The sequence below is a fragment of the Cebus imitator genome, unplaced genomic scaffold (genome assembly GCF_001604975.1).
Source record: "Cebus imitator isolate Cc_AM_T3 unplaced genomic scaffold, Cebus_imitator-1.0 Scaffold3, whole genome shotgun sequence".
NCBI lineage: Eukaryota > Metazoa > Chordata > Mammalia > Primates > Cebidae > Cebus > Cebus imitator.
In genome coordinates, this window is record NW_016107318.1 from 4,394,980 (window position 1) to 4,411,931 (window position 16,952).

Sequence of the window (16,952 nt, forward strand, 5' to 3'; positions counted from 1 at the left end):
CACTTTAGAGCAATTAGGTACACTGTTCCTAACAATGGAAAAAAGTGCAAAGTGTATAGCAATTTTTCTCCTTACAAAACATCTAGGACGTAGCATCTACAGAACAGAAAAATAAACATGTATATAACAAATAGTAAAAGGAAGAGGAAACAGCTTTCCTGTTGAACAAGTAGATATATTCTGTCTACTGAAAACTTATAGGTAGAAAAATATTTTTTTCAATGTAAACAATTAGAAGATGATACTGTAAGTGATGGCAGAAATATACACATACAGAAAAACCTTGGGAGGATGAAATACATGAATCAGTACTGCTTTTAAAAAGGCAGAATCAAGGTTTAAGGTACAGGTATTGGAGTATCTAAAGCTTCCGCCCTAGAGATAAAATTCACACATCAGTTACAGATGTGTAATACTATTCTTGCGCACGTCTGTGTGAGACAGAGTCTCACTCTGTTGCCCAGGCTGGAGTGCAGTGGTATGATCTTGGCACACTGCAACCTCCACCTCCCAGGTTCAAGAGATTCTTGTGCCTCAGCCTCCTGAGTAACTGTGATTACAGGCATGCACCACCATAACACTGCTAATTTTTGAATTTTTAGTAGAAACGGGATTTCACCAGGTTGACCAGGCTGGTCTCAACCTCCTGACCTCAGGTGATCTGCCTCCCTCGGCCTCGCAAAGTTCTGGGATAACAGGCATAAGTCACCATGCCCAGCTAGATGCATAATACTATTTATATAAAAAAAAAGAGCACCTAAAATTTTAATATCCAAAATCTACTGTAAAAATGCAAATCTGAGATAAAATTGGCCACATGTAATTTTTAAAGCTGTTTTAATATAAAAATAAAAACAAAAGATGACCTCTTTTCAAGCAGTCTCTTTTGGTACAAAATTTAAATCTCAGTGAAAAACAAATTACCCACAGATTTATAATTCAGTTATCACTACTGTTTGTTTATAGTTAGCCTTTTTTCCTTTGCCTATATTCTTCTATATCGTGCACGTTTTTGTTTCCTTTTTACAAAATTATAATCATACAATCTGTATAAAACTTTACATACTACTCTTTTCACTTATGTTCCCTCATGTCATTAAAATTATTGGAACCATGTTTATAGCTCTGTATTTCTAATTACAAGCATAGCATAATTTGGCATTAGATTGTTTTTTCAGTTTTTCATTGTTACTAAAATGCCACAGTGAATTTGTGTGTGTGTGTGTGTGTGTGTGTGTGTGTGTGTGTATTTTTAATTATTTTTTTTGAGACAGGATCTTGCTCTGTCACCCAGTCTGGAGTGCAGTGGCACAATCATGGCCCACTGCAGTCTCAACCTCTTGGGCTTAAGGGATCCTTCCAACTCAGCTTCCTGAACCAGAACTATACGCTACTCACCATCACATCTGGTTAATTTTTTAAATTTTTTGTAGAGACAAGGTCTCACTATGTTGCCCAGGCTGGTCTCAAACTCCTGAGCTCAAGCAATCCTTCCACCTCAGCCTGTAGTATTGGGACTACAGGCATGAGCCACTGCACCTGGCCAACAGTCAAGATTTATATATATAAAATCTTTGATCATTTTCTTAGAACAAAAATCTAGAAGTATGATTTCTGAACTAAAGAAACTGAACATCTTTAAAACTCTTGATATAAGCTGAAACATTTCTTTCCATTAACATACTAATTTATATGCCTCTCCTGTAATCTACAGTATATGAAAATGCCCATCTAAACCATGTGTTTACAGGTCCATCTCCTTAAGAAGATGGTAAGCTCCTGTAGGAGCTTATTTTCATGTTAGATTTATTCATTTTTATATCCTGGTACCTACCACATGACAGATGCTAAATAGTGACTGAACGGAATTACAGTATAATGACAAGACTGATCTTTCCAGCAAAAAAGAAACAGAAATACTCATTAGGAAAACACATGTCCTACCTCTGCTGCTGAAGCAAAGGAATCCGTGGATGCGATGCTCAAGGTGTCTCGTAGGCCAAAGTCATCCACATTCCCCTTCATGGTGGTATCTGTATCTCTATCTTAAAAGTAAAAGATGAAAAGTTCAGAAAGTGATATTCCATGTCATTGCAGTATTTCACATCCCATGGCTTGATTTTGATTTTTTCCCTGAGTCTTTATTCAGACTACTAGTGTCTAAAACGAAAACAGTTAGTATCCATTGTTTACCTGAATCTGAAACTCTGCCAAGTAGAGAGTATTATAAAGCAAATATTCATTTTTAATTTAAAAAGGAATTAAGCTTAATTTTTGATTAAAAGGGCTTTTCAGTTAATAATAACCAGAGTTGAATTATCTACTTACATGGTAAAATCAGCACCTATCACAGCTAATTTGAAACACAGCAATTTATTTGTAAGTGGTCTTGCCCAAATTAGAAGAACTTGTAGGTTCATTTAAATTAACTAAATTATTAACATAAATGTGTGGCCTGTCACTTGTGATAAGCTGATCAATTAAACAATTCAAGGCTGGGCGTGGTGGCTCACACCTGTAATTATCAGCATTCTGGGTGGCGGAGGTGGGCAGATCACCTGAGGTCAGGAGTTTGAGACCAGCCTGGCCAACACGGCAAAACCCCGTCTCTACTGAAAAAATACAAAAATTAGCCAAGTGCATACCTGTAGTCCCAGCTACTTAGGAGGCTAAGGCACAAGAATTGCTTGAACCCAGGAGGTGGAGGTTGCAGTGAGCCAAGATCACACAACTGCACTCCAGTCAGGGAACAGATCAAGACTCCATCTCAAAAACAACAACAGAAAACAATCCAAGAAGATATCTGTGACTTTTTCAGGCTTTAACGAGGCCTACTTCAAAAACTGAATGGCCAAAAACGATAAGATCTGGGTCCCTGATGTTTGCTCTGCTTACCTGAGGGTCAAATACGAGTGACCGCCAAGTTTTAAAAGGTTGAAAAAGTTCACATTCTTTGGAAATGAACCAAGACGGGCTGTTAGCAATACTTGTCATTCGGAATGCCAGTATGAATATCCTCGTATACTATTATCAGGAATCTAATTGTTAACATTAAATTTTCAAACAATTTACTGTTTACATATGTGACTATAATGGAGAAAACAAGTGATCAACTTCAAAATTTATCTTCAAGTGATAAATTTCAAGTATGAAAAGACCAAAAAATAAAATATATATAGATTTTTCTTATTTTGATTCTCAATCTGTTAAATTTGACAGACACTATCTTCTTTAAAATGAAACCAGCTGGCTGAGGTGGCTCATGCCTGTTATCATCCCAGTGCTTTTGGAGGCTAAGGCAGGAGGATCATTTGAGTCCAGGAGTTTTGAGATCGGCCTGGGAAACACAGTGAGACCTCTTCTCAAAAAAAAAAAAAAAAAAAAAAAAAGCCAGGTGTGTGGCACATGCTCAGGTGGCTGAGGCAGGAAAATTGCTTGACTGCAGGAGTTTGAGGCTGCAGTGAGCTATGACTGCACCACTGCACTCCAGCCTGGATGTCAGAGTGAGACCTTGTCTCTACCCCAAAAAAGAAAAAAAAAAGAAAGAAAGAAAAAACAAAGAAAAATACCAGAAATCTCCTTGGCTTTCATTCATCCAAATTTCCATTTTGCAATTTTTCCAAAAATAAAATTTATTGCCTTTACTAGAAATCTTTCAAATTCTGTTTAAAACCTGTCAGTATCAGAAAATACAACTTGTGACTCTACACAGGAAGTGTCGAGGTTTCTTTTATTCAAAGCATCAATTTAGTTTCAATAAAATGTTAAAATCAAAAGTTGTACAGCCATTATATTCCAAGCTCTACAACAAGCAGAAGAGAGAATAAACCACAATTAGTACAAGGTTCACTCTTATTAAGTAACAAAAATAACCATACACATATTTTTTTCCTACTTTATGTTTGATGAGATCAGACTTTACGTTTTAAGTATTTACCTTCCAAGTTTAAATTATAATTGTTTTCAGATAACGCTTACATCAATCCTTTTAAAGCACCTAAAACTTTTCATCTTAAAAAACTTTTCTATTACTAAATGACTATTAATGTGACAAAATCTAAGGTTAAATTATTCTATTATAAAAATATTTTAGAAATATACATTTTTCCTTTAAACTAGGGAATAAAACAACATAATTGTTTCACACTTATAAATTGCTATCAAACTAGTATTTCTGGACACTCAATTATCCAGAAAAACTTCCATAATTCTCTTTTCGGTGCATATTAAGATTTTTTAAACACCAACACACACAATGAAATTTTATACAAAATTTAATCCTCGTGTACAACCTTCAAAGCATTATCTTCATTATTTTCCATTCTGAGTATTACTTGCACAAAAAGAAATCACAGTTACAATTTTCATTACGTCACGGCATTATTGGACTGGGATTAAATTTTTTTTTTTGGAGACAGAGTTTCACTCCTGCTGCCCAAGCTGGAGTGCAATGGCATGGTCTCAGCTCACCGCAACCTCCACCTCCCTGGTTCAAGGGATTCTCCTGCCTCAGCCTCCCGAGTAGCTGGGATTACAGGCATGCATCACCATACCTGGCTAATTTTGTGTTTTTAGTAGAGACAGGGTTTCTCCATGTTGGTCAGGCTGGTCTCAAACTCCTGACCTCAGGTGATCTGCTGGCCTTGGCCTTCCAAAGTGCTGGGATTACAGGCATGAGCCACTGTGTCAACCGAGAATGGGATTAAATTTACAAGTCAATTAACTCTTGGTTCCATATGGCTTTTGCTATTTTCAGAGTAGAATATAGATATTAATCTAGTGTCACTTTACCTTTCAGACATTACCCATGAGCTGTTAAAAGTCTGTTTTTCAACAGTAACCAGCCATTCGATGTCATCCAGATCAGTTACCATGGTTGGACTTTATTTTTTAAAAAAAAATCTAACAACAAAAAAAGGCTCAATTCCAGAGGAACTAGAAAGATTTACTCACTAAATTCAAGTCCGTAAACCACAGACTATACCTCTTATCTCAGTAATTGCTATGATTCCTGGAATGGCAGCTAAATAATTATAAAGATAAATAATACATCTGTTTTTTAGATATGATAATAAAAAGTATAAAGAAAGAATCTTGGGCAATATCCCAAACTAACTGCTTTCATACATCCAATTCAAGTTTAAAATACTTTCTTAAAAGTATCATCAACTCTTGGCTGGGCACAGCAGTTCACACCTGTAAGTCCAGCACTTTGGGAGGCTGAAGCACGCGAATCTCTTAAGCCTAGTTCAAAGTCAGCCTGGGAAATATGGCAAAACCCTGTCTTTACAAAAAGTTAGCTGGCACAGTGGCACATATCTGTAGTCTGAGCTACTTGGGAGGGAAGGTGGAAGGAATGCTTGAGCCTGGGAGGCAGGGGCTGCAGTGAGCCAAGATTGTACCACTGTATTCCGGCCTGGGTGACAAAACAAAACAAAACAAAACAAAACAAAAAGTATATCAACATGACTGTGGTATTGAAAGACAGTGACAGCATGGAAAGCTGAAAACCAAGGGCAGCCAGAGGCAATGGCTCATGTCTATAGTATCAACACTTTTGGAGGCTGAGGCGGGAGGATCTCTTGAACCCCCGGAGTTCAAGATCAGCCTGGGCAACAGAGAGACTCCAGCTTTACAAAAAATTTAAAAAGTTAGCAGAGTGTGGTGGTGCAAACCTAAAGTTCCAGCTTCTTGGGAGGCTGATGTGGGAGAATCGCTTAAACTCATGAGTTCAAGGCTGCAGTGAGCCATGATCGCGCCACTACACTCCAGCCTAGGTGACAGAATGGCACCTAACTCTAAAAAAAAAAAAAAAAAAAAAAAAAAAAAAAAAAAAAAAAAAAAAAAAAAAAAAAAAAGGAAAAATCCCAAAGGCTTCACCTTCATATTTTCAGAAAACTCTTACTGAATTTTTCTCAGCCAAAAAAAAAAAAAATCCTAAAACCACAATGAAATATCATTATACACCTACCAGAATCACTAACTGGACATGGTCAGTGGAAACTCTCACACACCACTGGTGGAAACAATTGGTAGAACCACTTTGAAAAGTTTGGCATTGCATATGAAAGTTCAAGATTGCTTTCTCTATGACCTAGCAATTCTACCCTTGGGTGTGTTTTACAGAAATGCATGCTTACGTGTATTAGGGTGTTCATAACAACACTTTTTATAATAGCCCCAAACTAGAAAAAATGTCCAAATATAGAATAAACAAACTATAGTATATTCATACAATGAAATACTATATAACAATGAAAATAAATGAATTGCTGCTACAAGCAGTATCATAGATCAATCTAATAGTATGTTGAGTGAAGAATTATTTGCAAAATTCACTCATAATGAAAAATCATTAAATTCATTCATGCAAAATTCAAAAATGGACAAAACTAAACACACTTAGTGATAAAATTATTTTTAAAAGCTAGAAGGTGGCCAGGCATGGTAGCTCACACCTGTAATCCCAGCACTTTGGGAGGCCAAGGTAGGCGGATCACCTGAGGTCAGGAGTCTGAGACCAGCCTGGACAACATGACAAAACCATGCCTCTACAAATAATACAAAAATTAGCCAGGCATGGTGGTGGGCACTTGTAATCCAAGCTACTTAGGAGTCTGAGGCACGAGAATCGCTTGAGCCCCGGAGGTGGAGGCTGCAGTGAGCTGATATCACACCACTGCACTCCAGCCTGGGTAACAGAGTGAGACTCCATCTCTAAATAAATTTTTAAAAAGCTAGAAGGTAATTGGCCTGAGCATCAGGACAGCGGTTCATTCTGCAGGTGAATGGAAGGAATTACAGGAAGATCCATCTGGAAATTTGGCAATGTTTTACATTTTGTCCTACATAGTAGTTATATAAGAATGTATGATAAATCATTGTATTTTTTTGTTTTGTGTACTTTCCTCTAAGGATTTAAATAGAAGGAAAGAAAAGAAAACAATATCAACTATATATCTTGGTCCCAAATAGCTGAGAGCAGAAAAGGCTCAATCAGAGAGCTTCGAAGGCAGGAGGAAGGCAGGTAAGACAATGAATGCTTTCTATATTTCAGTGTTGGCAATGATGCTGTAAATTATTACCAGACATGAATTTTATGTCCTGATTGGGAAAGCATCTATAATGATGCTAGATTCAAAAGTCAAAAGACCTGATAAGTGTGTTAAACAGCAAATTGAAACTAATTTATTTGTACCCTGTAGTGAATACCAACAATAGTAGTAGTGTATAATGCCAAGCATATATCATTCATAACCTTTTTTCTCTAATTCTGTAACCTTTCTTTGCTATTTAGTGATTGGCTTAGAATTTTAAGTGGGAATGTTTAAGTGGAGATAACCAAATGCTTTCAAGAAGGAGAGGACATGGAAACTAAGGGATGTTTGCTATTTAATCACAACAATAGAAGAGTAATACAATTAATTAAAGTAAACACTTATTTTTCATTCAATACTTGCCAAATATCAAGTTACATGCTTTACATTTATTATGTTATTTTTAATCCCCACAATAACCCTTTGATGAGGTAAGATACTATTAGTTTTCTCATTTTATGTATCAGGAAGCTAAGGCACAGAGAGGTTAAGTAGCTGCTACATACTTACACATCTAAGAAAGAGAATGGTAGGATTCAAACTCAGGTCATCTGATACCAGATTCTATACTATAAAACTATGGAGCCCTGGTGTCCAATACAGTAGCTCCTAGTTATATGTGTCTATTAAACACATGAAATGACATGTGCTGTAAGTGTAAAAGACACAATAGGTTTTGAAGACTTAGTACCAAAAAATAGAAAACATCTTATTAGTACATACTGGGGTTAAGAAAATATATTAAAATTAATTTTATCTGTTTCTTTTGAGCCTTTAATGTGGCTATTAGAAATCTTAAATTTACATTTGTAGCTCACATTCTATTTCTATTGGATAAGTGCTGTTAGAGCATTCCTTGTTCATATTTGTTTATCCCTTGCCCCATGCTACCCACAAGCACTTTTGTTTTTAATACTCAGCTCAAGTATTATCCCTTCTAAGCATCCTCCAAAATTTATCTATTTTTTTGCTTCTATGTAAGGCAGCTTAGGAAAAGTGTTAACACCATGGGTTCTAGAGCTAGACAGCTTGAATCCCGATGCTGACTCTGTTACTTATTAGCTGTGTAAACTTGAGCAAGTTTCTTATCTTCTGTGTTCCTCAGTATTCCCATTTGTAAAACAACTTGAGGGGAGGGACTTTCTTTACTTTCTTTCCCTTCCATTTTTGTTTTTCCTGGTGTTCCTACAGTTCTCAGGAGCTTACTGAACACATGATAAACACTTAAATATTTGTTCATGTAAGCTAAAATGTATTATTATAAATGGACCATCCCCAGGACGTAAAAATCTCTAGAGAGCCTATCATATACTACCTCTGGGTCATTTTGCCTATGACTTTAACTTGTTTTGAGAACCCTGTCAAATTTATGTTTCTTTTTTTTTTTTTTGAAACAGTCTTGCTCTGCTGCCCAGGCTGGAATGCAGTGGAGCGATCTCGGTTCACTGCAACCTCCACCTCCCGTGTTGAAGTAATTTTTGTACCTCCACCTACCAAGCAGCTAGAATTAGAGGCGTGCACCACCATGCCCAGCTAATTTCTGTATTTTTAGTAGAGATGGGATTTCACCATGTTGGCCAGGCTGGTCTTGATCTCCTGACTTCAAGTGATCCACCTGTCTTGACCTCCCAAAGTGCTGGGATTACAAGCATGAGCCACCGTACCTGGGAAATTCCTTACGTTTCTAATAGCCAGCCCTAAATTAACTAAACTTATCATACTATCTTATAAACCTGAAATATGCAGCTTACCCTTAATGAATGTAATGAACATTAGAAGTGCATTTTTAAATGCTTTCCACCAACTGGCTGATTGCACATTAAAAATACTCTGTAAATTACCACACTGGCATGAAGTAGCTCTTTTTTATTTTTGGTAACATTTTAAAATAAGTAAATCTAAAATTAAAAAAAAAAAATTAACCTGTCTCAGTTTACCCAGAACTTTTAAAACATTCACTGTATACAGATATAAACACTATTCTTTGGAAGTACATTAAAACTATAATGTTTACTCTTAACTCAATTGTCATATATTCTAGGCCAAAAATCTGACTGGATTCAAGCCTTACTCCTTCTTTTGCAATCTCATAATTCACATATTACTTGAGTTTTTTCCAAAACAGGATTTGCTTTAAAAGTCTGAAAGAAAACTAGAAGTTCTGGAACTTGGGATTTCAGGACTGGATCTATTTCCTTAGACAAATCCAAGTGGGTTTTCTACATCTCATTTTTGCCATCCCTAGGCACATTCCATTTTCTGACACTTAGAAAACACTGGGTCTATTTTAACCTCAGCAGATTCTAGCAGAGATTCCAAAGATGCCACTCTTCTTTTAAAATCCAGGCTGTCCACTGTAGATTTTATAATACCAGCTAGAAAAGGAAGCCTGCCAATTGTCTCTGCCATCTGACTTCTATGTCAACAGCTATTCTCCAGGTGATACTCAGCAGTTAAAATATGACTTGGAACCTTGTCCTTTCTATGCTTTTATTAAAAATGGAAAAGTTTCTGGTGTCGACAAGATGAGCTATTTCCAAACAGAGTCTGTTATAATTTGTTTAAATAATCAAGTCTAGGAAACCACTGCTGCTCTTTGTTTATTCTGTATGACTATCTGCCCATACACACTTTGAATAATTTTCATTTTCTGATTTGTTTTAAAATGCTACAGTATAATTTGAGAGAAAGAACAAAGTTGAATATAAAAATCAAAAACAACATAATTTCAGAAAGTGAAAAACTAAAGGAGTTAAGATATTTTCTTGATTTTTAACTTCAACATACCTCAATATTGAAAAGAGAAAATAAAACCCACTGAAACAAAAGAAAAGAAAACTTGGGGCAGGAGCAATGGCTCATGCCTGTAGTCCTGGTGCTTTGGGAGGCTGGGGCAGGAGGACCACTTAAGCACAAGAGTTCAAGACCAGCCCAGGCAACATAGCGAAATTCTGTCTCTACAGTGAAAAATTTTCCAGGCATGGTAGTGCGTACAATGTAGTTCCAGCTGTTCAGGAGGCTGAGGCAGGAGGATAACTTGACCCTAGGAGTTTGAGGCTGCAGTGAGCTAGGATTATGCCACTGCACTCCAGCCTGGGCAACAGAGTGAGACCCTGTTCCTCTAAAAAAGAAAAAAAAAGTTATATATGATGAGGTGGTGAGAAGAATTTTAAAAAAAGGAGAACTTGTCAAAATTCCTGATTTGTGATGACTTACAAACTTTCACCTATGTGAAATGGTAATATATGTACAAAACAGCCTGATATTACCCAAAAGAAGATTTTCACAATAGTTGTCTCCGGTGTTTCCTATTTATCAAAACTTTTATATACTGTGATTGACCAACACAACAACTGTGATTCCTAACTGGGAAGTACAGCTGCCAATGCAAACTGAGTAATAGAAGGAAAGGGAGTAGGAACCATTCAAACACTTTAGATGAGTAACACCATTTTCTATGCCCTCTCCCCCAAACCTCCATCCCCGCCACTTTCATTTAAAGAAGAACAAAGTGATTAGAGTAACACAAAGTGGAGCAAGAAGTCATTAAGATTGGGTCTGCAGTTACAGATACTTGAGCAGGGCCACGAGGTATATTATACAAAGGTCCCTTGCCAAGGGAATAAGTGGGGGCAGAAATCCAGCCCAAATACTAGACCTGCATTTTCCTGAAGGAAAGTAGACCTTCTTCTCAGCACAAAGGTGCCCTTCCCAAGGGGCTTACATGGATGGCCCTTTGTCTAAATCACACAAAGGTCTCATATGGGCAGTGATGGTCCTAGACATAAAAATCCAAGCCGTTAAGACATAACTTCAACACGAAACAGGCAAAGGCAAGCAGCTGCAATTTCTCATGTTTCTGGGACCGCAACAATTTTCATTATATTGCTTTCTTCTCTGAACCTATTTTAACTTGCATTATACCAGTTAAGTTTCATTTTATAGTATTAGTAAACCCTTTGAAATTAAGGTTATGAGCCTTAACACATGGCAGAAAATCACTAAGCCAAATTTCTCATACGTTGTACAATTTGTACTCTTTATATTTAGATGTCTGAGTATACAACTTAAGCTGGCAATTCATATCATTCCCTAAAAATAAACTCACAGGGAGTTTATCCTCCAGCCACAATGATTCTGCAGGAAAGGGAGAGGACAAGGTCTTAGAGCTTCAACTTGGGACTGACATTTAACGTAAGATGTTAGGCCGAGGTATTTCTTCTTGTTGCCAAGTTCATTCAGTATTTCTAAATGTTCTATCTGGCTGCTTACCAAAAAAGAAGAATAACATCTCTCTAGTGGTCAAGAGGTTTTACTTGACAGCTTTTCCTATACTCTGCCAGAGATTTTGTGCAGTCAGCACCAAGCTGGCAAAATCTCTAATTTTCCCTTAAAGGATGTCTCACTGACTCAATAAAATCTTATAAAGGAGCAGCAACAAAAATGGATAAAATATTTAAACTGTGCCAGCCACACTTCCAGACTTCTTAAAACCCATAAATTTGATTATGGGCTGGGCGCAGTGGCTCACGCCTGTAATCCCAACACTTTGGGAGGCCAAGGCGGGCGGATCATGAGGTCAAGAGATCGAGACCATCCTGGCCAACATGGTGAAACCCATCTATACTAAAAACACAAAAATTAGCTGGGCATGGTGGCTTGCGCCTGTAGTCCCGGCTACTGAGGAGGCTGAGGCAGGAGAATTGCTTGAAGCTGGGAGGTGGGGGTTAGAGTGAGCCAAGATCATGCCACTACACTCCTGCCTGGCACATGGCAACAGAGCAAGACTCTGTCTCAAAAAAAAAAAAAAAAAGATTTTATTATGATTTCTTATAATCCTCAATGGCTCCCTTTTGCCTAAAGGTACAAAGCAAGGACCTTCATAATTTACATCCTGCCCAGCTCTCTAGGTTCATTTCCCACCACTCTCCCACATATATTGTGTTCCCAAGACATATCAAAGAACGTGTAATTCCCTAAACAGGCTCCAGTGTGCACCCTGATCCATGGTGCGTCCCTCTGCTTGGAATGCTCTTTCTCAACTGTGTCCCTAGCAGACCACCTTTTTTTATTTTAAATTTTATTTATTTATTTAAGACGGGGGTTTCACCATGTTGGTCAGGTTGGTCTTGAACTCCCAACTTCAGGTGATCTGCCCGCCTTGGCCTCCAAAGTGCTTGGATTACAAGTGTGAGCCACCACGCCCAGCTTCCTTTTTTTATTTTTAAGTGTCACTCCTTCTGTGACATATTCCCTTGAGCCCCGCTTCATGAATGATCACATGCTTTTCTTTGGTGTTCCCATAGCACTTTATAAACATGCTATTATGTACTTACTCCACGGTACTGTGTAATTTTTAATGCCTGTTTCCAAAACTAGACTCTGCACTGCCTAAAGGCAGAGATGAAATTTTCATCTTTATTTCTCCAGTGTCTTATACCATGTTTGATATATACTAGGAAATTAAATGTTTGGTAAATCAATATTCCAGATCCAAGATTCTGTGAGTTCATTCTGTAAAAACATAGATTAGGAAGACACCTAAACACATATCTGAAATATGTGAAGCAATGCTTTCAATAAAGCCACAAAAATTCCTGGTTTGTTTTTAAGACCTAAATCTGTTCCTAGACATCAATATAAAAGAATCTCAAAGTCTTTTGCTTCCACCAAAACAATAATATTTATCATACAGACTTCAGAGTTGCCTGCTAATACTGCTACTGCAAATATATACTACTCTTCATAGGAAGTATAACTACACAAATATGAACTCCAGTTAATTTTAGAAAAGAAATTAGAGATTAATAAGTTGGAACTTTATTCATTAAACCATATCAGCTATATAATGTCCCCAAGAAACTGTGGGCAAGATACATCTATTATTAATTAGGTTTACTTAAAAAAATTTTTTTTTGAGACAAGGTCTTACAGCCTCAACTTCCTGGGCTTAAGTGATCCTCCCACCTCACACTTGGTTTACTTTTAAACTGGCATTAAATACAGCAACTTAGTCCTGCCCAAACAGCCTAGCCAAAGCGGATAAAGAATAATGTTAATTCCTGAATATACTGTTACTAAAATAAACTTCCAAAGCATGTAATGACACATTCTTCATGATATGACAGGAACAGAAGTCTCCTAAAATATAAGTCATTACTTGGTGTTAGAGATTGGTTGAATCTCACATTTTGGTAGGAGATGAGAATTTCCTCATGAGAGATTGGTAGAATATCTCATTTGCTGTTGTGGCCAACTAAAGCCTAATTTTTACCACAATAGTTCAGATAATACAAACTTCTGTTTATTATAAAATATATAAATATATACTTTTATTGTGTGATATTTGAAATGTATAAAAATTATCTATAGCATAGACAGGTTTCTGGACTCAAACATTTTTGCATTTGCCACCCATTTATAGCCACTTTTCAAAGCTTGCAAAATTACTTGCTTATTAAGGAAAGATAAAACAATCAGGCAGAAATACACTATACATTATCTTCTTATCTGAAATAAATAAATTTCCAAACAAATTTCATATATATTCAGATATTGCAGCAAAAAACAGCTGCAGATAACTAACTAATTAACCTACATATCCCAAACAAGATCTGTTTACTTTCAAGCTCTTATCTTAGGCTCTTAAACAGGCTGAGGGCACTTCAACTATGAGGTATGGGAAGGAATGGAAGTGGTGAGGAAAAGTTAAAGAAGGATCTTCTGCTGTGTGGATGGAGCTTAGGCTCTGAGTCTTATGAAACAGCTTGGTATTGAAGAATATACTAACTTATATTGCTTTCTAACTGGTCCATAAATGTAAGTGTTAGTTAACCAATCAGACTACAAGCAACCTGAAAATAGGCACATTAGACCTTGTTTTATCTGAATTTCATCACATGCTTCAGAGTTGTGTTTAAGTATTTGCTGTGTAAGGCACACAGCAAACAAATAAATACTTAAAAATTGATTTTTAAGCTATATCTGCCTTAGAGTCTCCATGGGTGTCTCTGCCATTAATGTTCCTTTACTTTAATGAGAGTCTATAGTTACAGGGAAACACAGTCTTTGATTCTGTATAGTGGGCCAGCTGACTTATGGTCTTCCTTCTGACACAGCTTCCTTCAGACAAAAAAAGATTATAACACTCTACCCAAAGTGATGAGATAAGACAGAGGTAGGGGGGAGGGGGTGGGAAAGAGGGATGAAAGAATAAGTGTTGAAAGGATGAAATAAAAATAAACTTGTTATCATTCCCAGATAATATGTGGTCTGAATAAAAACTCTAAAAGAACCTATGTCAAATTACTGGTATTACAACTAATAAGAGTTCACAAGAGTTATTAATATTCAAACGCAAAAACCAACAACATTTTAGATACCAGCAATGACAAATTAGAAAATGTAAATTTAAAAAAACCACTTATAATGACAACGAATCTATAGGGGACTTAGGGAAAAAGACATATAAGACATTTATGAAGAACATTATAAAACATTACGAAAGACATAAATGAAGACCTAAGAACCGTATCATGTTCACAGATATAAAGGTTAATGTTATGAAAACGTAAATTCACCTAAGCTGACCTATAAATACAATGTCATAATCAAAATCCCAAAAGGGTTTTTCATGAAACTTGACAAGCTGTCCTAAACTTCACATGGAAAAGCAAAGGGCTAAGAATAGTCATGACAAGTCTCAAAAAAAGCCCACAGTGAATGGACTCACCCTGCTAAGTGTCAAGATCTATCATGAAGCCATATAAAGCTACAGTAATTAAGATACTGTGAAACCAATGCAGGAAACAAACGGAGTAACAGAACAAAATAGAGTGCCCAGAAAAGACACACAGAAAGCGACCTCAGATACGACAAGGGGCACTTTGCAAATCAGCCACAAAAGAATGTATTATTCAAAGAGAGATGCTGAGGCAACTACCTATCCAAACATTAAAAACAAAACAATGAAATACATTTAAAAAAACTTCTATGGCCAGGCACAATGGGTCACTCCTGTAATCTCAGCACTTTGGGAGGCCGAGAGGGGAGGATCACTTGAGATGAGGTGTTCAAGACCAGCCTGGCCAACATGGTGAAACCCTGTCTCTACTAAAAATACAAAATAATTAGCTGGGTGTGGTGTTGGGTGCCCACAATCCCAGCTATTTGGGAGGGTGAGGCAGGAGAATCGCTTGAACCTGGGAGGTGGAGGTTGCAGTGAGCCGAGATTATGCCACTGGACTCCAGCCTGGGTAACAAGAGCGAAACTTCGTCCTAAAATTTAAAAAAAAGGCTCTTTTTGTGTTCTCAATTTATTCAGAATCCAGACTGGGCACAATGGCTCACGCCTGTAATCCCAGCACTTTGGGATGCTGAGGAAGAAGGATTGTCTGAGCCCAGGAGTTCAAGACGAGACCAGCGACATAGTGAGATTCTGTCTCTACAAAGACTTAAAAAATCAGCCAGCCATGGTAGTGCACACCAGTAGTCCCAGCTACTCAGGAAGCTGAGATGGGAGGGTCACTTGAACTCAGGAAGTTGAGGCTGTGGTAAGCTGTGATCGCACCACTGCATTCCAGCCCAAGCAACATAGCGAGACCCTGTCTCAAATAATAATTATTAACAATAGGATATGTCAGCAAGGGGCAGTATATCCATTATCACTTTTTGTTTTCCTCTTATGCATGGCAAGGTCAGAGATCAGAGAAAGCCAATAACCTCAGCTATACTTATAATAATTATTTTTTGCAAACCTTTCAGATGATTTCTAATCCAGAAAAAAGGGTTAGAACAACTAACCCTAATCACTGTAGAACAACTTATGAACATATGACATCCTTCTATCTGTAACTATGAAATTTTTAAATCAGCTTAGAACAGGCCTCTTTAAACTGTTAGACTATAATTACAATAATGAATAGATAAGTGTTTACCATGTGCCTGTGCTAAATATGATGTATTTCACTTAATCCTCACAGTTCTATGAAGTTGGTCCTCAGATAGCCCTACACGTTACAGATGAAGAAGCTGTCTAAGCAAAGTCAAGGCTTGCTTAATATCTCAGCTAGCAAGACAGGTAGAGCTAGGATTTGAACTCATGCTTGTTTGACTCCAAAGCCCATGTTCTTAATTACTAAGTTATACTACATATAATTGAAATCGTATTGGAGGTTTTGGTTAAGCCTTCAAAAGTTACAAAAAAAATACAGTTTAACAATTATAATTTAACAATATCTGAAAATAGAAGCTATAAATAAACATAAACATAACTTTCAGATGCTGTTAGCTAGAAGAACTTGCACACTAATGGAAATCTACACTAATGTTATTTCATGTCTTCTCTGCATAGCCTCCATGTTCTTTCTCATTGTGAGTTACAGTAGCAGGTGTATATAAAGCCCGCCAGCAAGTGTTGACTTACATTAGCTCCCAGTGCTACAAGTAGCAACACAGAATAGCATCTGAGTCACAGGCATCCAACATGTAGATAAAATGTGCTGCCCTCTAGTGACTTCAACATCTCACACTCAACACTAACCGTTCTTTTAAGTGAGTGAGGAAAGTATTTTTACATTATTAGAGAACTAACTCGGCCAGGCCCGGTGGCTCACGCTTGTAATCCCAGCACTTTGGGAGGCCGAGGTGGATGGATCATGAGGTCAGGAGTTTGAGACCAGCCTGGCCAACATGGTGAAGCTCTGTCTCTACTAAAAATACAGAAAGTAGCTGAGTGTGGTGGTGCATGACTGTAGTCGCCAGCACGCCTGTAGTCTCGGCTACTTGGGACAGTGGGCCAAGATTGTGCCACTGCACTCCAGCCTGGGCATCAGAGAAAGACCCTGTTTTTAAAAA

General features: G+C 37.3%; 1 protein-coding gene across 1 annotated transcript in view; it reads right to left on the reverse strand.

Annotated features, from left to right (window-relative positions):
• The window catches only part of MIGA1 (mitoguardin 1), a 76,826-nt gene that overhangs the window by 25,738 nt on the left and 34,136 nt on the right, over positions 1–16,952 (reverse strand). The window contains exon 8 of the mRNA XM_037739255.1: positions 1,945–2,045. Coding sequence (XP_037595183.1) covers positions 1,945–2,045 — 101 coding nt within the window. The remainder of the gene's footprint in view (positions 1–1,944; positions 2,046–16,952) is intronic.